The sequence below is a fragment of the Montipora foliosa genome, chromosome 10, assembly GCF_036669935.1.
Source record: "Montipora foliosa isolate CH-2021 chromosome 10, ASM3666993v2, whole genome shotgun sequence".
In the NCBI taxonomy this organism is placed as follows: domain Eukaryota; kingdom Metazoa; phylum Cnidaria; class Anthozoa; order Scleractinia; family Acroporidae; genus Montipora; species Montipora foliosa.
The window spans coordinates 36368934-36391721 of record NC_090878.1 but is presented as its reverse complement, the minus strand read 5'-3'; the positions used below and the strand labels follow the sequence as shown (position 1 = coordinate 36391721).

At 38.7% G+C, this 22788-nt stretch overlaps 1 protein-coding gene across 2 annotated transcripts in view; it reads left to right on the top strand.

Moving 5' to 3' along the window:
- LOC137974019 (cytoplasmic dynein 1 heavy chain 1-like) overlaps nt 1-22788 on the top strand; it is a 115140-nt gene that overhangs the window by 39274 nt on the left and 53078 nt on the right. For both annotated transcript variants that reach the window (XM_068820941.1, XM_068820940.1), the window contains exons 29-40: nt 9537-9876; nt 10989-11174; nt 12298-12501; nt 14079-14361; nt 15313-15413; nt 16381-16531; nt 17131-17371; nt 17844-18027; nt 18532-18744; nt 19461-19699; nt 20147-20303; nt 22173-22394. In XM_068820941.1, the coding sequence (XP_068677042.1) occupies nt 9537-9876; nt 10989-11174; nt 12298-12501; nt 14079-14361; nt 15313-15413; nt 16381-16531; nt 17131-17371; nt 17844-18027; nt 18532-18744; nt 19461-19699; nt 20147-20303; nt 22173-22394 (2521 nt within the window). The remainder of the gene's footprint in view (nt 1-9536; nt 9877-10988; nt 11175-12297; nt 12502-14078; nt 14362-15312; nt 15414-16380; nt 16532-17130; nt 17372-17843; nt 18028-18531; nt 18745-19460; nt 19700-20146; nt 20304-22172; nt 22395-22788) is intronic.

The window sequence follows — 22788 nt, the reverse complement described above, 5'->3', positions numbered from 1 at the left end:
TCAAATTCACATCTTTTGCTCCTCCCGTTCCATCATTATTGGTAGCTTGTGTAAGCACTCTTCTAGATTCATATCCTGAATTAGTATTGGCTGTCGTACCATCTGTGTCTAAATACCAAAAACTGTTTTTAGCTACGCTTCTTGAGTAATCATCAGAATATTCCAACAGATTCTTCACAAAAGTGACCTTATGTAGATTGTCAGTGTCATAAACAATTTTCCCCGCACTTTTAATCATCATATGTGCAATCAATGAATGAGATCCGTTTATCACCGTTATTCTATCGGCTGCTGCGTAACCAGCTCCATCTGCTGTTTTTTGTAACTGGAATTGAACCTCGAAATAAGCATTGTACCAATCATAGAAAGAACTCCGGTCGTTGATGGTGAATCTATAACCGTTCTTTTCTTGATGTTGATTATTTCCAGGGGCTCTAATTACATCATCAAGTTGGAAACGCACCAACTCATTTCTTTGCAATAATTCACTTGTTCTAAAAGCCATTTATACTATTGTATTATATAATTTTGCTGTCATGTTATTTATTTGAAAAATCTACGCCTTCTTCCAGATCCGGATATCAATCTATTTAGTATCATGTCAGCGCTTTCATCTTGCTGTTTCTGTTCAATGGGCAAGGATGGAACAATTGCTTTTTGTGTTGGTGTTGTGGCTCCTTTTCTCAAATTTGCTAATTTTTTCATTATTAGGTCTCCTGACTTTTCTGCCACCGTCTTGCCAATTTTATCACCTGCATGGGAAACCCCTGATTCTAATGCCTTCTTTGCTAATGGCTTAGCAAATTTCTTGAAAACAGACGATGCCACACTCTTCAATGGTTTAAAAATGTTGTCTAAGATAAGCCCAGACCCTTTATGTTGAAATACAAATTTACCAAGTTTTGGGTGGTAAAACCTCTTAAATTCATACGGTTTCATTATACTGTTACATTAGATACTTTTTAAAATCAGCGAAAAAGACGTATCCGCTCCATTTAGATCCACTAATCTTCTTTTTCCATCTGTTATCATGATTCTGATTGAAGAAATTGTAGTTTTGTTCACAGGATTAAATGTAACTCTTTGTGGTTCGAGGGTGAAGGAGTAACTTGGTTTTAGTACACTGGTTGAGAATGAATAAATGATGTCTGTTTCTTCGCCGTCAACTAAACTTTCGTTGACCAAATCGCAATGAATATTGAGTACGTCTGTGTCTTGACTGAGATTTGGCACTCTTGGTCCAATATGCGTTCCACTTGCTAATATCTTTTTATCAAAACCGATCAGGTCATTAAAATTACTTGCTCTTAAATTAAGTTGGTAATTTGCAGCTAATGTAACCGTGACTCTGAATGTTGTTTCGTTGAATTCAAGAGTTATCGGATACGTTTCGCCAGTTTTCGTTAGATTTTTAATATATGTATTAAAGTCTGTGTAATTCCATACCCCAGCCGGAAAGGTAATGTCCTTAAAAGTTGAACCATTATCGGAGCTGTATTGGATTAATTGATTTTTGTACCCAGCATTGACATTGAACCAAGTGAATGACATGTTAATGACTCTGTTAAGACCGATAACGTATTGCTTATTATTGTCTAGAGTTACAGGTCTGGTGAAATTTGTTGTAAAATCTTCTGGTTTATTGTTCCCTTGATTTTTTACACTGTAAGATGATAAAACTATCTCTCGTTCCATTATGTGATTAGGTTACATTAAATTTTGAAATATTGTTTGTATAATTTACCATATTGTGATCTATTGATTGTTGTCATTTTCAATAATGTGTCCAATATAGAAACACCCATATTTCGCATGTCAATGCTTGTATTACCAGCCGATATCTCACCAATGATCAAATCCAATTTTTTTAGAAGTTCTTTCGGTTTGTTAAAAAATATCACATTACCACCTTTTTGTTTTTTCCTACCAGAACCTTCCATTGTTTTCATTTTGTTTTGATAATGTTTTATGTATTCATTCAGAGTTTTCATAGCGCGATCCACTCTTTTGTTTTCCTCTTGCCTATCAGCTTCCGTTATATTCCCACTTTTGTATTGCTTTGTAACGTTTCCTTTGTAGGCTTTCAATTGATTTCTTTTAAATTTAGCCGCATTGACAATCTTATTGAGATATTTTTTGTTTTTTCGTTCAGTCATTTCTTGTTGATTTATTACCTTTTCAACAGAATCATAATTTGGTATACCAAGATCACCTAATATCTCATTTTCCATATCTTCTTCATCCATTCCATAATCGATCGCATCGTCATCATCATATTCTGGTGGTAATTCTGGTTCTTCAGGAAAGTACTTAGGATCAACATACATCTCTTTTTTTCCTTCCAGAAGATCTTGTAAAGATTCTTCATATGTTGGCGGTTTTGGCACCAGTTGTTTTTCTTGCTGTGGCAAAACAGGTTGTTCAAATAATTCACCAAGATTCATATCTGGAACTTCATCCTCTATATCAATGCCGTAATCAGGAACTTCTCCTTTCTTCAGTGGTCGTTTTTTCCTTGGCAACCTTAAAGCCTGATTACTATCAATAACATCATCTAATTTACTTGTAATTGGTTGGAATACTTTTGAAAATCCCTGTTGACTGGTCTTCTGATCAATATCATGCTTTGTAATTGCATTATGGACATAATTGATCTTATCCCCTAATTCAGATTTACTCTTTGCGAGTTCTTTCCACTTAAGTAAACTCATTTATTGTTATATTGTTACGTTACATAAAAATGAAAATTATATATAAAAAATAGCGTTTAACGCCGTGTTGAACACCATGTTGAACACTGTGTTAAACACCATGTCATTGAAATAATACAACCATATAATATAAATGAAGATACCTAATTATGATACTGGCGACGATGTTGTCACAAACTTCACACAACTACATGATTTTATGCCTGATCGATGCTTCCGCATGCTCATTTGTGGACCTTCTGGTTCGGGAAAAACAAACACACTCATGCATATGATTCACAATCTGTTGTATTTTGATAAAATATACCTTTATGCAAAAAACTTAGAGCAGTCAAAGTATCGGAATCTCATGAAAGAGTTCGAACCATGGAGTGAAGAAGCTGGTTATGATATCATTGAAGCAAGCAATGATAAAATAATTCCTGTAAAAAATCTCAATGGTGACAATCAAAAAATTGTGATATTCGACGATTTCGTATGTGATAAAAACCAAAAACCATTAGTTGACTATTTTATACAGGGGAGACATAAAAACTGCTGTGCCATATATTTGAGTCAAAGCTACTATAAGACACCAAAAGACATTAGATTAAACTGCTCGCATTTTGCCATTTATGATTTCCCAAGTACTAATGAAAAAAGTCTCATATGTCGTGAAAACAATGTCTCAAAACAATTATACGAGAAAGCAACTAGAAACCCTTTCAGTTTCATATATATTGACAAACCTAAGAAACAAGTGAAGAAGAATTTCGATGAAAAAATATAAACCAATTACATATATGAGTTACTCAAATGGTAAATTACCTGAAGACACTTATTCACATGAAAAAGTTATTGAAATAGTAAAAGGATTGCCTGGTGTTGGTTTTAAACTTACTGATGACGGCGATTATGATATGCAGAATAAAAAACTGAGAAATTTAGATTCACCTCAAACGAATGATGATGCAACTACTAAGAGTTATGTTGATAAAGAGGTTTCTGGGTGTTTAAAAATAGATGGGAGCAATGCAATGACTGGAGCCCTCAATATGGATAACAGACGTGTAGAAAATATTGCACCTGCTAGACATGGTCAGAGTGACGCTGTCAGCAGTTTGCATCTACATAGCTTTTATTTTGAATTAAATACAAACGATGGAAAGATAGAAGCCCAAAATCCGATGGACATGAAAAATAAAAGAATCTCAGGAGTGCAAGATCCAATATTGCATTCAGACGCTACCAATAAATTTTACGTTGACGACTTTATGAATCAAAAAGCGGACAAATCAGATTTAAACAATTATTTGAAAAGAGACGGTTCAGTTTCTGTTACTGGTGATTTTGACTTTGGAAATAATAAAATCAGCAATCTGGCTGAAGGCACTGGCAATTCTGACGCTGTTACAAAACACCAATTACAAATTGGTTTATCAACCAAACCGAATGTCAATCAGGTTGTGTTGCGAGATGGTACGCAGGACATGACTGGAAATTTAAATATGTCACAAAAAAAGATCGTCAATCTTGCTAATCCGACAGGTAGAAATGATGCCACAGGAAAAGGTTACGTTGATCGATTATTTTTGGATGCACTTCGATTAGACGGTTCAGCGAAAATGACAGGCAATTTGGATATGAACAATAAACGAATAATCAATATAGCCGACCCAACAGGAAACACTGACGCTGTAAATAAACAATATTTAGAATCACAGATAGGTAATATGGGTGATATGAGTGATTATTTGCAAATAGACGGTTCAAATTCCATGATAGCAGATTTAAATATGAGTACAAATTTCATTGAAAATTTGAAAGATCCTGAAAAAAAATTCGGTAGTGATGAGGGAAAAAATCAAGCAATGAGTTACAAGTTCTTCACCGACAACTTTCTCCAAATAAACCAATACGGTGAAGTAAGCATGTTAGACCGGCGTTTTTACAACATTGGGATTCCTAATGCTGGTGATCAAATATTTGATCGTAATTATGGAGACGGGAGATATTTACAAAAAGACGGATCGTCAGCCATGACGGGAGACCTCAATATGAACAATCAACGAATAATAAATCTCGGAAACGCCACACATAATCAAGATGCAATCACTTTGAAGCAAGTAAATGACGGTATTGCAACTGTTTCTACGGAAAATAATAAATATACAGACGAACAAATAGAAAAAAATAAGAAATATGTAGACGACGAAATAGTGAAGAGTCACATAACCACACATACAAACAGAGAAAATGTGCTGAAATATGCTATGGCTGATGGGGAATTTACAGAAGATTATGGAATACAGGATGCCAATTTAATCGACTATAATGACTCACCACATAAAAACAACAAAAAAGCATTTTCATTCAATGTTCAAAAGGCAGCAGATGGTTCCAGTCTGTTTAAAGGACGATTCGATTTTAATCTATTTAAACTGATACGTGACAATTATAGCGATAAATATACTGTGTGTTTAGAAATATATTTCCTGAGAACCGGTTTCGATGTGGAGTTTAATTCATTTCAGGTTACTTTTGAACAAAGAAACATGAACACTGATAGAACCACTACAGTCAAAACCAACACAGATTATAAATATTATCGCTTTATCATGAACTTATCACCAGATGGTTCTTCACCAACTATCGAAAGACGGTTATATGTAACTGTTCAATCCACTTATGACAATAGAAGCCCAACTCTTTTACCATTGTATGTCCTGATTTACGGTATAAAAGGTGAAGCAAAAAACAACCTTGATTTCACAATTTATGATTACGAATTGGCTTATGAGATTGTAAATGATCAATTTTTAATGCATGTACCAATCAATATGAATGGTAATAAGATTTCGGGTTTGACTTCATCAATAATTGACAGTGTTTTACCATCTTTCATATGGGGGTATACTGCTGAAGCAATCAATTCATGCGACTTTTTGACAATATATGGAGACATTATGAAGTTCAATGAAATTTACATAAGTTCAATACAACTTCATTCCAAAGAAACTTACTCATCAGTAAGCAATCATCGTTTAGTCATCCAAACAAACACATCGGCGATTTACAATATTTTTTTTACAACCAAAACTATTACCGTAAATGTGAATAGATATTTCCGAAACGTAAATTATATCAGAATAAATTTTTCGGACGGAAAAAATAAGAGATTCAAATTTGTAATCCGATATAAAACGTTCAACAATTAGAAATAATATGACACAATGATATATGACATTATATGTTGAGCAATCAGACGGCAGTCATCTTCTAGATGAAAATGGAGATAAAATAGAATATACCATAGACTATCATTCAAGTTCAGAAGATTTGACTTTCGAAACCACATTTTCAATAAATGATGATGGTCATGTGGAAACTGACAAAAATGTAATCGCAAAAGCCGCCACTGAAGACAACCATGTTGTTGTAAAATCACAACTGGATTTAAAGTTAGACAAGTCCACTTACACCATTTCAAACAGCTTACCTGGAATACCTGTGTTGGATAAAATAAGCATCGCTTTGATAGCCAGTTTGACTGTCATTGACGCAAATTCAGATGACAAAATAAACAGTTGGACAGATCCTGTGAACAACATTAAATTCACACAGACCGTAGACTCTAAAAAACCAATTTTGATGAGAGATGCATCTAAAAAGCGGCATTTTTTGAGATTCGATGGTGTAGACGATTATTTGGAGGTTTCTCAATATGACGTCTCTGATGTGGCCGGTGAAGGAGACACTTGCACTGTCATGTTAGTCATCAATACAAAAAACGTAACTTCGCAAAGCCAATTTCAATGGGGATCTGGTCAAGTACGCTTTGGTGTGCATATACCATGGGGTGATGGAACTGTTTACATAGATTTCGGTTCTGTTGCAAATGGAAGATTAAGTGTCGCTTCACTGGCAAATTTGACTGGAAATATTGAAGTTTGGACAATTAGAGTTGATAAAACTGAAATGCAATTGTTTAGAGGATGCACATCGATGACTCCCATCAAAACACAGACAATTTCTGCTTTATTAACAGGCTCTGCACAACCTTTTTTCATTGGAGCTCAAGTTGATGCTAATGGAGATTCAACCAGTCATTGTGAAATGGATCTCTATGCTTTTGCAGTATGGTCTAAAACTTTAACAGACAACGAATTGAAAAACATGTTTCGATTCATTCAAAATCATTTCGATTTGTGATGTGTCATTTTAAAATATATAACGTAACATATATGTATATCAATTCAACGCTTGAATATGTGACATACAATTTCGAAAAAACAAAGGAAAAACACCCAAACATTGATGACAAAATATTAAAATCAGCACTTGTTTATAGATACCTGTATTTTTATCATCTCGAAAGAGACATATCTATAAACGAGATTCTTGAACTCAATGATGGTGAAATAGGTCTTCTTGGATCAGGTAGTGGCTGTCTAACATGGTTACTTGAAAAGATCTTCGGTTGGATTAATATATTAAATTCACATAGTATACTACATGATGCTTCCGGGCGGTTTTATGTCCACCATAAGCTCGGTAGAGGTTACACTTATGCTATTTCAGAAAAATACACAACTAAACTGATTAAAAGATCGCCTTTTTGTGGTCAAGTCAGTGGTATACTATATTGTCTATGCAGACGATTAACAATCTAAACCATATATATGGCAGATCGAAAAAAGAGAATATTCAGCTGGAACCATATTTCAGACAAACTCTCAGAAGATCAGGTCGACGAACTAAAGAGCTATTATAAGGCATACCATAGAAAGTGTTGGGCTTACAAAAAGGCTGTCAAACGCTTCAAAAAATTCAAACTGTTAGGAAATACTGTTTCCATTTTAACCGGTACTGGCGGAATTATTAGTGCTGTTGTAACTGGCGGTATAGCCCTAGTAGCAATAAGCACTTGTGCTTTGTTAATCAAGTCTTACATGGATTTCCAATCACTGGATCTTAAAATACAAAATTGCACATACGCATACCAAAGTTATCAACATCTATTGAATTCAATAAAAGACATGTTGAGAAGCGGTGATTTTCAACCATCGTTTCACACAGAATTAAAAAATGTAGATGATTTTGTGACTGATGTTTGTCCTAGTGTTGACAAGTTCTACGCTAAATACAATGACAAATTCATTCTTTAACTATCACATTTATTTTATCGAATGATAATGCTAGGATGTCTTGCCAATATCGTTTATAACTTTCAAGTGTCTTTTTAGACTTTGATGTCTTGACCTTTTCAAAAGGAAGATCAAGCATTTTAAATATTTGTTTTAAAATAAAATTTATGTTAATCATACGCTTTCTGTCTATATTCACAGATTTTACGACCTTACCAATTTCATCCAAAATTCTCAATATCTTATCTCTATTTTTCACGGTTATCTGAAAACCATTTTTTACAGCTATATTATTCATTATGTTTTCTATATGATATTTTCTTTGGTAAACACTTTTACGATGAAATCTATGCTTATTTGAGTGAAAATCAACAAATTCTATAAGTGGTTCATAGCCATTAACTGTCCCACATTTTTTACAAACTAGCATATTGTTATCATTCACTATATCAGGTTGACTGCAGCATGGCTCAATTTCTTTCGTATGTTTCGAGATTTGCTTATTACAAAATGGACAGACCACTTCTTCCATATTGACAAGTTCTTTATGCAGTTCTTGGCAACTCATTATACTATTATATGAGATATTATTTTAAAACCATTCTGCCTCGCCACGGCATAGATTCGCAGAAATATAAACCATATAGATTTCCAAGAATATGAGACCGAAAATACGAGATCAAAAATATGTAACCGTCAAATGTAAAGTAGTATGGAGTTGGGTTGGGATGAGAGCATTTTTACAAAATGATCTCATACCCCCAACTCCTATACTACTGTCGATTCTCTCTAGTAATGACAAACTGCGAGGATTACTTGGGAGATTTCAGATCGTAATCTTCAGATCGGGAGATTCAATCCAAAATCTGGAGTCTCCCGGATTATCCAGGAGAGTTGACAGCCCTGAAGGTGGTTCTAGTGAATAACATTAACCCCTGTGTTGGTTACTTGATATAGAATAAGACTGCCTTGTCATAAGTGATGGATTCGGTATAAATATTGGGAGGAAGCTTTTGTTTTATATTTTACATCTGTAAGAGATAGACTCTCTAGACTTCTTGTGGGCCCATCTCCCGACACTTGTATGAGCTTTAAAACAGTTTCAATAGAATAACAGGAGAACTTCCTCAATAGCACTCTGCAGGAGCCGTGCAACTTCATTGTATTGGTTGTGCATCGGGCTATCACGCGGGAGGTCGAGAGTTCGACTCTGGCTGGACCAACACTCAGGGTCTTAAAATAACTGAGGAGAAAGTGCTGCCTTTGGAGTTACACCCGCGAATGGTGAGACTTTCAAGTCTTCTCGGATAAGGACTGTAAACCGGAGGTCCCGTCTCATAACCCTTGTTGGAAATAAAATAGTATGGGACGTTAAAGAACCCACTCACTTCTCGAAAAGAGTAGGGGACGTTATCCCTGGTGTTGTGGTCTGACCTAATCTGATCGGGGGCATCTTTCACTTCGTAACAAGCAGTCTGGCCAAAGTCCCCCACAAAAAGCATTGTAAATTAGTCTTGAAAAGTCCTGAGGGGGAGAGACTAATAACCTCACTTCACTTCAACTTACGAACTCGTCTAAAAATAGCATGGTCCTTGAAAATGCCGTTACATAGACTTAATATTGGAATTGTAGGCTCCTGGTTATGGCTTCCTGCACTGTGTTAATTGTCTTGTTAAATTTTAATTTTCTCCAATCCCAGCATCAGCACAGAATTCCTGACACTGATGAAGAAAGTTGCCAAAACGCCACTAATTGTCGATGTCCTGAACATCCAAGGTGTACAGCGCCAGCTGGAGCGTCTGGCTGATCTTCTCGGCAAAATACAGAAAGCCCTTGGTGAATACTTGGAGAGGGAAAGAGCATCCTTTCCCAGATTCTACTTTGTCGGAGACGAAGATTTGCTTGAGATCATTGGTAACAGCAAGAGCATTCCAAAGCTACAAAAGCATTTCAAGAAAATGTTTGCAGGTGTCGCTGCCATTGTGTTGAATGAAGAGGAGAATGTGATCACTGGTTTGAGTTCTAAGGAAGGAGAAGAGGTAAATTATAGATGTATTTTGTAACTTAATTCTTCCAAACAACTGTTAATGCTCTGATCAGGCAACTAGCAGATCCTTTGAAGTCGGTCCATTTACCTGGTTTTGCACATGAAGTTGCAGTGGCTTCTTCCAGCAGAGCCTGGCTATTTTTGCACCGGGCTGGCTTGGTTTGCAGACCTGGAGTTGGCCACTCTGCCAAGGTTAAAATACTGCAACCAGTCATTCTGTTGTTGTCCAGATATCCTTATATGGCTGTGCCAGTTTTTTTCACCTCTTGATTTCTGGGAAAGGTCCGCTGTTATCTGCCATTGCCTCAATCCTTGGCCTCTAGTTACTGTAGGTTCTAAAAGTTTCGAGTTTATTAATTTTGATAACACGATGGAGGGATTTCATTGCGATGATAAGACTCATCTCATTACCTGCAAAAGTTTCCTCGCATTCCATCTTGGAACAGCTTCTCACTTGGACGAGCTCATTAATATTTTGACCATGTTATCCGGTGCCTATTGTGTTCGAGTGTTTTATAATTATTGCATTCGACTGTGACATTAGGAGAAAGGAATTTCTAATCTTGGGTATCCTATGCATAGGTGAACTTAAGCAAATTTTCTTTTCGTTTTCGTTTGTCTGCTTTTTCAGCGCCATCTTTAATTACGTCATACGTGCATTGATACATCGATCGTGCATCTCATGATTGTTTTGTTTCTTTCCCTACCCCAATCTCGACCCAATCTCTTTCCCTACCCCAATCTCTTTTGTGCATGTCTGAGGGAGAGAAGAGCTCTAGGAACCCTGAAACAGCGTCTTTGATTGGTGCATTCATGTTAGAACGAGGAGTGAGTAAGCGCTGTAAGGTTCAAATCGCCAATTTTTGGTTGTAAGAACCCTACGGCGCATTTTCTCCTACTTGCAGTTTCCCATAGCCTTGGGTCATGCGCAGACATAAGATCCAAGGCTCCGGTGACGAGAATTTCCCTACCCACCTCCTTTGCTTTTAAAGCGACTGTCGAACGCACTTTCAATAATCCGAGATTACTAGTAGCAATAATAATTATTGCTATTATCAGTATTATCATTTGTTTTTCACCAAATGATTACCTCCCAAACCTTAGGTGGTTTTCAAGAAACCCGTATCATTGACTGAACATCCCAAAGTGAATGAATGGCTGACATGCGTGGAGTCGGAGATGCGTACCACCTTAGCCACATTACTGGCCTCATCAGTGACAGATGTGCAGCAGTTTAATTCGGAGAACATCGATGGACAACAGTACATGAAATGGGTTGATGACTACCAGGTAACCACAACACTCCCTGATATTTTAAATTACTCTTCGCCAAACGTTTTTGATAGATGTAAAGCAAATATCGTTTGCAGCGCCTGATTCATCTGCTGCTCAACTTTACCCTTGAAAATTTATTTTTGCTCAGACATGCGACCTCGTCCATGCAAATTTTTTTTTGCAGTCTTTCAGTCTTGTGACCATGTTGTGCAAATGTTTTCTTGGGCCGTGAGACCTTATTTGTGCGAACGTTTTTTTCTGCTGATCAGGCGTGCAACCTTACCTATTAAAAAAAGTTCTGCTGGCATCCAATCGTTCACATTATCTGCGGCTATGCCTTCTTGTTTCTCGTCCATGCGTTTACCGTGCATTTAGCTGTGCAAACAGAAACCGTAAGGGACGTGTTCGTGTGAGAGAAAAATTAATAGTAGCAAGTGAAGGCGATGTTCTGCTTCTCTTGTGTATTTTGACGATTCTTGCTGAGTGATTATCCCAACAAGATATTTTAGCAGTATTACTTTTTGTAAAGACAGTATGTCTTTGCAGCAGTCGTTCCAAAAACCGTAGGACCAATTGGATGCTTCAAAAATCCCGATTTATGATGGCTACTGTACCAAGATGCTATCGACCTTATCAGAAATCGGGTTGCCTTGTTACTGGCTGCAAGTGCTCTCACAATTCGTAAGGCAGCAGTGAATGCTGTATTATTGTCTTGTTAGAGTTCAGTTTAGCATAATTAAAAGTATAAGGACGTTTACATTGTAATAGACCGAAGAGCGCTTTTCTGAGTCCAATTTTCCTATACTTCTACTAAACCATGTAAACAGTTTGGTAATTTCCTCCTCCATTTCATAAATATATGTTATTTTACACATAGGTTTTGCTAAGCTTTTCCGCTCTAATGCATGGGTCTAGCGTTAAATTTGCACAGAAGCTCATGACCTCGATATCATGTTGACACATGCAAGCAACGTTTTACGAGAAAAGTACCAACATTTTCTGCAATGACACTGAGATTATTCGTTTGGAAAACCAAAGAGATCTTAATCGTGGTAAACGTAATTTGTTATCTTATATTTTGATTCGTCGTATTCATGACGTTCTTCTAAAAGGCCTTTTTTGCCCTCTTTGTTTCTAGGCTCAGCTTGTGGTATTAGCATCTCAAATCGCCTGGTCAGAAAGCTGTGAAAATGCTCTGCAAACTATTTCTGCCTCTTCCAATCCAAATGACCTGGAACCAATGTTGAAGGTGCTCAGGGTGGTTGAAGCAACTCTAAACATTTTGGCCGATTCTGTGCTGCAAGAGCAACCACCTGTGCGGCGACGCAAACTCGAACATTTGGTAAGATGTTGACAATGTTTCTCTTTCTGAAATACTTTTTGTTCATTGAACTTATTCTGTTTGGGCTAACGTCTATTAGGTCATAACAGAAGCACGTGACCTTGAAACGTTTAACTCTGGTTCAGAGCTCGGGGTTTTTTTTTTAGTTCAAAAATTTCCTTATTTGGATGTAACGTAGCTCACTCATTTTCCCGCGCCTGCAGCTTCGATGTTATTTTGTCCAAATTTTGGGCATAAAATTGGTGCCCTAAAATCCCCAGCTTTGTTCCAAGGAAAATATTTGCAAGTTACACGCTTCAACTTCATGTGCTTGTGGTCATAACCATATTATTATTCTGTTTTCGTGTCTGTCAGAGTGAAAGCAAGAGACATTCGCAGTGGCGGATCCAGGGAAGGGACCTGGGGGGCCCGGGCCCCACTCCCCCCTCCCCCTTACTTTTTCACCAAAGCCACCAAAACACCATAAAACACCAAAACTGTGAAAGGGCAAAAACAAAATGTTTCAGAGCGGGCCTCCACCTTACCTCCAGGTCTGGATCCGCCACTGATTCGTCCATTTCCTCCATCACAACACATTGAAAGCAGTAAAATACTCAAACTGGTCAAGTTGCTTGGCAACGGGCAAAAGGATAACTGAGAAATCAGAGTCCTTGGCAGGATTCCGTGATACCGGTCGGATGCTGCTCTACCCATTGAGCTAATAGAACTCACTGGATAGCTGGGTCGTTTATCTAGTTCCCGGGTGGACAATGTGTCCCGCTGGCCTGCGGGCCCGGGTGGGAAGGATATGCATGAGGTCTAGTAGCTCAATGGGTAGAGCGGCATCCAACCGGTGTTACGGAAGTCGTAGGTTCGAATCCTGCATAGGATTCTGACTTTTCAGTTGCCGGTTCTTTTTCTCGTTGCCAAGCGACTTGTATCATATCCTTCCCACGGATGCCTTTCACCTTTCCATTCTTCATGTATTGGTTTTAAGATTCTCCCACGCTTTTTTCATCTCTCGTATCCACATTATAAACACATTTTTTCAAAAACCTTGTTTTTCCAAAAGCTGTTTTCTCTTTGAAAGCATTTTACAGAAGTCTCTATTACCATCCGTCTTTAGTCATTTTGGTCAGGTGTGGTCGTATTTGGATGGAAGACAAAAATTAATTGCATCAAAAAGTATGCGTTTTCAAGTAGTGTGACTGAAGCGTTTATTTCAATCCATGATGATACGTTCTGTCTTGAAAGTAGTTATAATATCGTTATTAAAGTTTTACACGAAACCATTGTCTGCATTGTAAAGGCTTAATTAGGAAAGACGGGGGACAATTCAACATGGAAGAGTTACTTAAATAGAGAGGCCAAATACTGCTTAATCTGCGCAAACTTTATTGAAAGCCTAAGTAAAAAACTTTGCTATATTAGACCCATGCCTCGCAACAGCTTTGCCTTGACTACTAACCAGGGTAGGTTGAGGAGCCACAAAATTTCTACCAAGGGGGTGGGCAGTAGGGAAGGGAAAGCCACCTACATCAATTCCAATATTGTGGCTTGGTAAACTCACATTCCAAATAACGTGCACTTTTTTTCAGATCATTGAGCATGTCCATCAGCGTGATGTTACTCGTGAGCTTGTCAGCAGCCAAGTTTCAAGCACAAAAGCTTTTGAATGGCTCAGCCAGATGAGATTCTACTTCGACCCCAAGCAGAAAGACGTTCTTCAGCAACTGTCCATTCACATGGCTAATGCTAAGTTCAACTATGGTTTTGAGTATCTTGGTGTACAAGACAAACTTGTTCAGACACCATTGACAGATCGCTGCTATCTTACCATGACGCAAGCTCTGGAGGGGAGATTAGGAGGCTCGCCCTTTGGTAAGTCGATGGTGTAGTTTTGTATGGAAGCTGGGTTGGCGCAGCGGTGTTAGTAGTGTTAGAGCATCGTTGTGAACAAAGTGTTCGCAACAGAGTGAGCAAGGCTACTGGAAAGGGTTGCATAGCAGTGTTGGTGTGGTCGTGCTAACAAGAGATGTATATGTTATTTTCCGGTTGGGAGGTTCGTATAGCGAGAAACTTTGACCTTGGTCACAGTTTTTCGCTTTTCGGACCGGCCCTTAGCTGGTAAATAACTTATTTATTTTTTTCCTCTCTCTCTCTCTCTCTCTCTCTCTCTCTCTCTCTCTCTCTCTCTCTCTCTCTCTCTCTCTCTCTCTCTCTTCCTCACTGAGAACAACACAAAACAATAGGTTTAGTGAGCAAAAACAAAAACTCTGCACGCCCGCACGTGCGTTTTACATTTTGGTACATTTCCTCGCCGTTCTTGACCACACAACGATGCCAAATCAAAATTGAGCTGATATAGGGAGGACCTAGGCACCTGACGATAAATTATCATTTTTTCCTCTCCAAACGTACATCCCGTTCATTCCAGTTTTATTCCCGGAATGTTGGTGCAGACTCGCCATGCCCAGTGACTTGGAATAATCACGAAATGATCTTATTATTTTACATACAATGTTGTCATAGCAAACGTTGTTGTCGTCCTTGGTTAAGTTTTCTAGTCTCGCGCATTGGTGCAAGTGGCCTTGATACCACGTGTATAGGAAGAGCTGTTGTCTTCCACTAGTGTGCATACGTGTAACAGGTTTCATTCCCCGGGCTTGTAACTGTGTACTTTCCAAATATCTCAGTACATTTTTAAGACTTAAATAATTAAGTGTGGGATACAAGAATCAGTTTAAGCTTTCAGCTTGTGGGTTGTTCTGTTATTCATATTCCTTTGGTCAGAGAACTTCCCTTGTCTGAGTTGGTTGTGTTTTCTTGTAGGTCCTGCCGGTACAGGTAAAACGGAATCTGTGAAAGCACTCGGCCATCAGCTGGGACGATTTGTGCTAGTGTTTAATTGTGACGAGACCTTTGACTTTCAGGTACATCAATTTGTTTTCTTGGTAAACTGCGACTTTTTTTGAAAAGCTTATGCAGTCTTTAAAGTGCATTTAAATCTTCTTACATGTATACTCCACGTATTCATGTATTTACTCACATATCTGGAACGTTTTCACCTTACAAGCTAATATCCGCGACGTGCATTTTCTGACGTCAGAAATCGGCCGATTGTTCTTACTAGCTTGGTCCCATTAAATCATAGCAGAAACCCATAAGGGTTGAAACATGTAACGGCCCCTTGTGTGCTGGGAAACAAGCTTCTGAATATTCAATTTGCTAAGTACCATATTTGGAACAACAAGAGCGAGGGGTTTCCAAATATGGTACTTAGCACTGAAACATTCAACCAATCAGTTCGCACTGAATATTCGGAAGCTGTGAACGCGCGTTACACGTTTCAACCCTTATGGGTTTCTGATCATAGTTAATAGAGGGAAATGGTTATGAAACCCGTAAGTTTGTTTTTCTCTTTTTTGGCCTTGACCGTGCACAAAACACGATAGTTGTTTACTCCGTACTGAGGAGCTAACCAATAGAAACGTGTTGGTTACGTAATTCATGCATAATGTATGAGTGGAAAACAAAAGATTGTGCACGGTCGCGGACTTTCCAACCTAAATCTTGGCATCTTTGTTTGCTCCTTTGATGTTTGCCGAGCTTCAAAACCAGTCCCCTCTATTAGCTATGATTAAATTGATTTTAAGAAACCTGTATAGAATTATTTACCCTTTAAGGCCCGAAGAGGCCCGGTTGACGAGTAAAATCGTCTGGCCTTAAAGTAAAATCTGTAAGTGGCCATTGGGAGTCGAAGGGTTAATTAAAATGGAAAAGGAAAAGTTAACATTTATTTGCAATGGGTGGAGATCATCATCTTAAAATTCAAGCACTTGAATTTAGCCCCAAATCCATTAGTTGTCTTGTCTTAATCAAGTTTCCATTTCCTTGTAGGCCATGGGTCGGATCTTTGTGGGACTGTGCCAAGTTGGTGCTTGGGGCTGTTTTGATGAGTTCAACCGTCTTGAGGAACGTATGTTGTCGGCTGTGTCACAGCAAGTGCAAACAATCCAGCTGTCACTACGAGAAGGCAGCAATGATCCCTGTAAGTTACAAGACAGTGCCTTCCCGGATATGACCCGGCAGAAATGCCGACGTAATTAGATCTATGACTTTAAGATAAAGGTCACGAAGAGTCCGGCAGTGCGAGGACCTTCAAAACCACATGTCTTAAATGGAATTTTTTTTAGAAGGCTAATACTTGTGTCATGTAATAAATGTTTGTTTAAAATCGTTGGTTGTTTCAACCCTGGAGTCGCATCAGTGTTCGTCGCAAAATCGACTAACAGCTAATCAACATCTAGCTGTGGTGCTGTGCTCCGACATCAAACATGGACTGTGTATAGCGGCAGCCAGAGGCGCCTTTGTATGCTTTCAGCCCGATATCGTGAGCTGCGCCTTTCGCAATTCAGTCCTCAATACTGCAAGTAAAAGGTGATTAGCACTGCCAATTGTTTTTGTTACTGTTGTTATTGTACTGGGGCTGCAGTAATTGGCTGACTCATTTGTGGTTTCTCTTCCGCTGTCTTTCGTCTTTTTCTCCTGTTAGTATCAAGTTTTTCTTGTAATTGTAATTGCAGGTGAAACTGAAAAAATTGATTTTTAGGATTCACATAATTCATAATTCTTGTTACATCTTTTCAGCCACATCCATCACCATAGAACTTGTCGGCAAACAAGTGAAGGTTCGAAGCGACATGGCCATCTTCATCACCATGAACCCAGGCTATGCAGGACGCTCCAACCTGCCCGATAACTTGAAGAAACTGTTCCGAAGCTTGGCCATGACCACTCCCGACAGACAGCTCATTGCGCAGGTCATGTTGTACTCACAAGGGTTCAGAACGGCAGAGAAACTGGCTTCAAAGATTGTACCTTTCTTCAAGTGAGTTATTTACGCTTCTTCGTGAAGCCACGAGTAAAGGAAAAATTGTCTCCACGATCATTCTTCTTTCTAAAGAAGCACCCTGGGGAAAAAGTTAGTTGGCGAAAGAGTTTAGCCTAGAAATGAGAAAAATCACCTTTCGTTGAGTAATATTCCTCGACGGAAAGAACCATTGTGGTACCTGACACAACATTGTCTAAGTTGAAACCTGCAGCTCGAAAAAAATTCTTTTAAGAAGGTTTGGGCCTTTTCTACCAGTTATTAGATATTTCAGCAACGAAAACGGCTGCAGCTTGTTATAAGAGGATGGTTCTCTCATTCTAACTTTTAAGAAGTTGATATCCTTAGCTTATTGGCAAAGAATTGAACGAAAATCAAACAACTGTCGAAACACACATTTACGCCTGATTTATGAATACTGCATTTAAACTCAATGCTCAATCTCTTTGTTGTCTTCTGTTTAATTTAACAGACTTTGCGGAGAGCAACTATCTAACCAATCTCACTACGACTTTGGTCTGCGTGCCCTTAAGAGTGTGCTGGTCAGCGCTGGTAATGTTAAACGTGACAAGATCCAGAAGATCAAAGAGAGTTTAATTGAAGAGAAGCAAGAGGCTGACGAAGCAGCCATCTCGGAAAGCCTCAATGAACAAGAGGTAGCTCAATGCGAATAATTTTTGTAGAAGTGTTTGCTTACGGGAGTCTTGACTTAAGTCACTTTAATCATGATTCGAAGGTTGAAGTTGTGTGTAACCCATTGGTGCCTCGGGCACGTAATGCAAAAAATGTCAAAAGGCGCATTGACAAACATGTTGCTGCTTCAAGAGATACGCTGTGTCTAGAATTCACAGAGCTTTTAATAAGAATCATAAGGTGTTCCCTTACCATTGTAATAAACTTGAAGATCACGTGTATCTTGAAATACATGTCACTGTTAAACTCAACTTTAGTATCGCTAAGCCTCAGTCAAATGTTGTAAAGAAGTATTCAGATTCCAGACTGAGCCCTATAGCTGGGCAGACTTAAATTCAGAGTGTTTGCAGATTTGGCAATACGACTAGTGACGTTTTAAACAAAAGAGCGCGCGTTTATTACGTTTATTTTTTAAAACACAGATACACAACAAATACACATTCTGCTTCATTATCATTTTTTGCCAGATATTGATTCAGAGTGTATATGAAACAGTGGTTCCCAAGCTCGTCGCTGAAGACATCCCTCTTCTGCAGAGTTTGCTTTCGGATGTTTTCCCAGGAGTGAAATACGTTGGTGCGGAGATGAAGAAACTGAAGTCTGAGATCAAGAAAGTTTGCCATGAGATGAATCTTGTGTATGGCGAAGGAGAAGAACCGGGAAGTGCATGGGTGGAGAAGGTGCGTCTTTCAAGAATGTCAATTGGCACAAAGTCCACTGCTGAAAAGAAAATAGTGCTAAATTGCTAGAAAAACTGACGCTTTCCTTAGCTGTCATTTCAGTGTATGGATTCTATAAACCAAACCAAATTTATTTCCATTTTAGTGCGTGTCTCAACCAGCCATTGTGAACTGTGGGTTGTGAGTTTTCTCTTATAGTTGCATCTCGAGACTCTTTAAAATTGACACGTTAATGCATTTGTGTATATAGGGGAATCTTTGTTCACATTTTTTGCCTCATTAGCATAAGCCCATAGTTTACTAATCTATCAGCTAAAATTCAGTGCTGAATATTGAGAGTAAGGTAAAGGTAAAGTCTGCTGTGAGCCTAGAAGGCCCATCAGGCCGGCGCTTATCTCCGGTCTCTGTAACATGAAGCGACTAGGAGTATTTCTACTCCATCCTGGATGGGATGCCAGTCCATCGCAGGGTTACCCCCAGCAAAGATTGGCCTATAAATTGAATGTTGTTTGCACTTCATTAGGGATTGCGTAATTTTACTGTTATTTATTTATTTGTTTGTTTATTCACTTGTGACAATTTTATTTGCCAATGGTGACAAAGCACAAAGACTCAACAGAGATGAACCCTAATCATCGAGTTAGCGAACTGCCACTAAGTCAAATCCAGTGATGCTGATTTTGTCTATTTATGATGTTGTTGTTCTTTTGTTGTAGATCCTTCAGCTGTACCAGATCTCTCAGATTCATCATGGTCTGATGATGGTTGGACCGAGCGGAAGTGGCAAATCATCAGCTTGGCGAACACTGCTGAAAGCTCTGGAGAATGTTGAGGGAGTAGAGGGTGTGGCTCATGTTGTAGACCCCAAGGCCATCTCCAAGGAAGCCCTATATGGAACACTGGATCCCAACACAAGAGAATGGACTGATGGCTTGTTCACTCACATTCTAAGAAAGTAAGCTGGCTGTCTTTTGCACCATTTTTTCGATTGTTCATTAGTTCTTTACAAATGCCTTATGCAATCTGACCTTCGACAGCCTGTGAGTCAAATTAATCGGTAATCGTCGGAATATACTGGAGATTCATTGGAAGGGTCTTTGCATAAAAAAACCTATTCATGGTCGTAAAAATCCTTTTTTTTTTTGCAACTGTTGGTGATTGGTTTAAAATCGCATTGGCCAATCAGATGTGAAGAAGCAAAACCGATTGTTTCTTGGTGTCGTGCGTTTTCCCGCGCTCTTCCAACGGCTGCAAGTGTTGGCTCTGCATGTTGATTGGTTCAACTTCATTGTCTGCAACTGTGATTGGCCAAAGTTGTTATTTTCAATTTGGTTCAACGACATTGCTATTGAAAACCTCTCTTTTGCATTTTCTTAAACTGTATTTTGGTTTCGCTTTCTAGGATCATTGACAATGTTCGTGGGGAGATTCACAAGCGTCAGTGGATTATTTTCGACGGCGATGTTGATCCAGAGTGGGTGGAAAACTTGAACAGTGTATTGGATGACAACAAATTGCTTACACTGCCTAATGGTGAACGTCTGGGAATCCCAGCCAATGTAAGTCAAACTCACAATGCGAATCAGTTAAAGTCAAGTAGTCTACCTATCACACTGAATGTTTGAAAACGGACTCGAAAATAGACCAATTCGGCTAACGCAATGTTGTACCCAATTCAAATCTCTCGGGGTTAAGATTCTTTGTGTATTGCATTTGCATGATAATGTGGCATTCATATGGAAATATTTGGAACAAAACGTTTTATTCCCAAAGGATCTGATTTGGGTACGACATTGAGTTAGCCGAATTGGTATATTCACCGAACTAACTTACATATGAAATTAAGGGGATATTTATATGAGACCGCGGGACGAACTCAAACTGGTATGGACTTGTTCCGGTATGAAATTTTTACAGCCGTTTACATGAAACCAGGACGAAATGCTTGGTACCTGGTTTCGGGACAAAATGACATCTTTTGACTAATAAATATATCGCTGACCCAAAAGCATGCAGGCTTGAAATTTCATGAGAGCGCTTCGAGAGTTTCTCGTCTCGGTCCAGCAACCGAGACGAAGTCACACCAGTCTGAGTTCATTGTCAGGCCGGTCTAATGTAAACACAAGAAAAAAAATGTATGGAGGTTTATAGGAACTCATGCCGGTCAGGGTTTTCAAATTGAAAAAAAGTAGCAGGAGGAAATTGTAAAGTAGCCGGAGCACTATCTCATCGTGATGACAGCAGCCTGCAGATGAATCAACGGAATAACGAAATATTGCCATAAAGCGGCTTCCGTTGATATATTTCCTGTTACATACATGAAGTAGTATCATAACAACGTCAGCGGTCTTGTTTCCTTTCTACTTCGATTCGCTGCAATTCGCAGTTTTCAAAACACTTGCGCTGTTGAAGGCTTCTTTTGTTATGACTTCTTTCAGTCTTTTCTTGAAAATACATTTGGTGCAGTCAAGACCATAATGAGTAACATTTCACGAGAAAGACTGCCTTCTCATTCAACACGCGGATGCCGCTACAGCTACAGCTACAGATACTGTGGTCATTTCAGCCTCGGCATATTGTTTTATCGTCACTTTCAGAACAGTGAACTGCAATAACACGTAATATTTGTTAACTCTTATTCCTAAAATTATTGTTACCTATTTATCTTCGAGACTTCTCCGCACTTGACAGAAAAGACAACATCGTTTGCTGCCTCCGCTTCATGTTGCAACTTTCACGTGAGAACAAATCTGCTGCTGCGCCGATACATGCACGTTCAAATGAGAGTCCGTGAACACGAGCAGACTTTCCCGCTAAAAAAAGCTCTCGCTTCGAAGATCAAAAGGTATATGTAATAGCCGCACTGTTCATCAGTCCGCATTCATTTATTTCCTCGAAAAAATCAGATTATGATTTGGTGAAACAGAATTGTGTAGTTAGTAAAATTTGGAATACGAAAAGTACCCGACGCAAATGCTTGAAGTAGCCGGTGACTTGCGCCGGGCGCCGGCTAAATTTGAAAACCCTGGCCGGTCTGAGTTCGTTCGGTATCTTGTAAATACCCCTAAGAAGTACCAAAAGACTACTCAGTAGCTTTCATTTAAATATTTGCGCTTAAGGCCAGTTATTCAACTCAAATGTTGAGTCACCTCGAGCATGAAGATGATATCCTTATTTGAATGTTCGCTTTCACAATTTCACGTAGACTAGAAAATTCGTGTCACTTTGTAAAGCGTAATAAACATTACCTCTGGAAAGTATTGCTCAGTGGCTTTCATTTGAATGGACGCACTTTAAGATAATAATTATACCCGCAGACACAAAAGTGAGAACCACCTTGTAGGGCACAATAAAGATCATTAGAGCAAGGTACTCTTCAGAAGATTTAATTTAGAGTATCAGAGCTAATGCAACCAGTTTCTACACAGGTACGTATTATGTTTGAAGTACAAGATCTTCGCTTTGCCACCCTGGCTACTGTCAGCCGCTGTGGCATGGTGTGGTTTAGTGAGGATGTGCTGTCAACTGAGATGATCTTTGATAACAATCTGCTGGCGATGAGGAGAGTGCCGGTTGAGGAATCTGAAGAAGAAACGCGTCGAATGAAACCCAGAGGGGAAGGAGAAGATGCCCTGTCACCTACTATGCAGGTATAGCTAGGGTGATAACGCTAGTCTTTTAAATCATTATTTCCTTTTTTGCATGCAATAACGCTCCGAACAGGAGGCTTGCCGAAAATGGGCGAAAAACTTTCCGCGATCTTTAAACGGATTCTCCCAATTTTGTATTGGCCGGCTGTAGATTTAATGCATTTCAGAACATCACTTTGCATCTGCTCCCTTCATCTAAATATACTTTAGACGCTGAATGCGTCTCGAACTCATCTCCAAAAGAGATGTGTTTAACAGACGCACACAAAATTATTTCCGATGCAAAATTTCCTATAGTTCATTCATACCGTCTTCACATCGCACGAATAACTTGACAGAGATGGCCATTGTTTCACGCCAATTTTGTTTAAAAATTTGCTCTGTTTGGAATTCG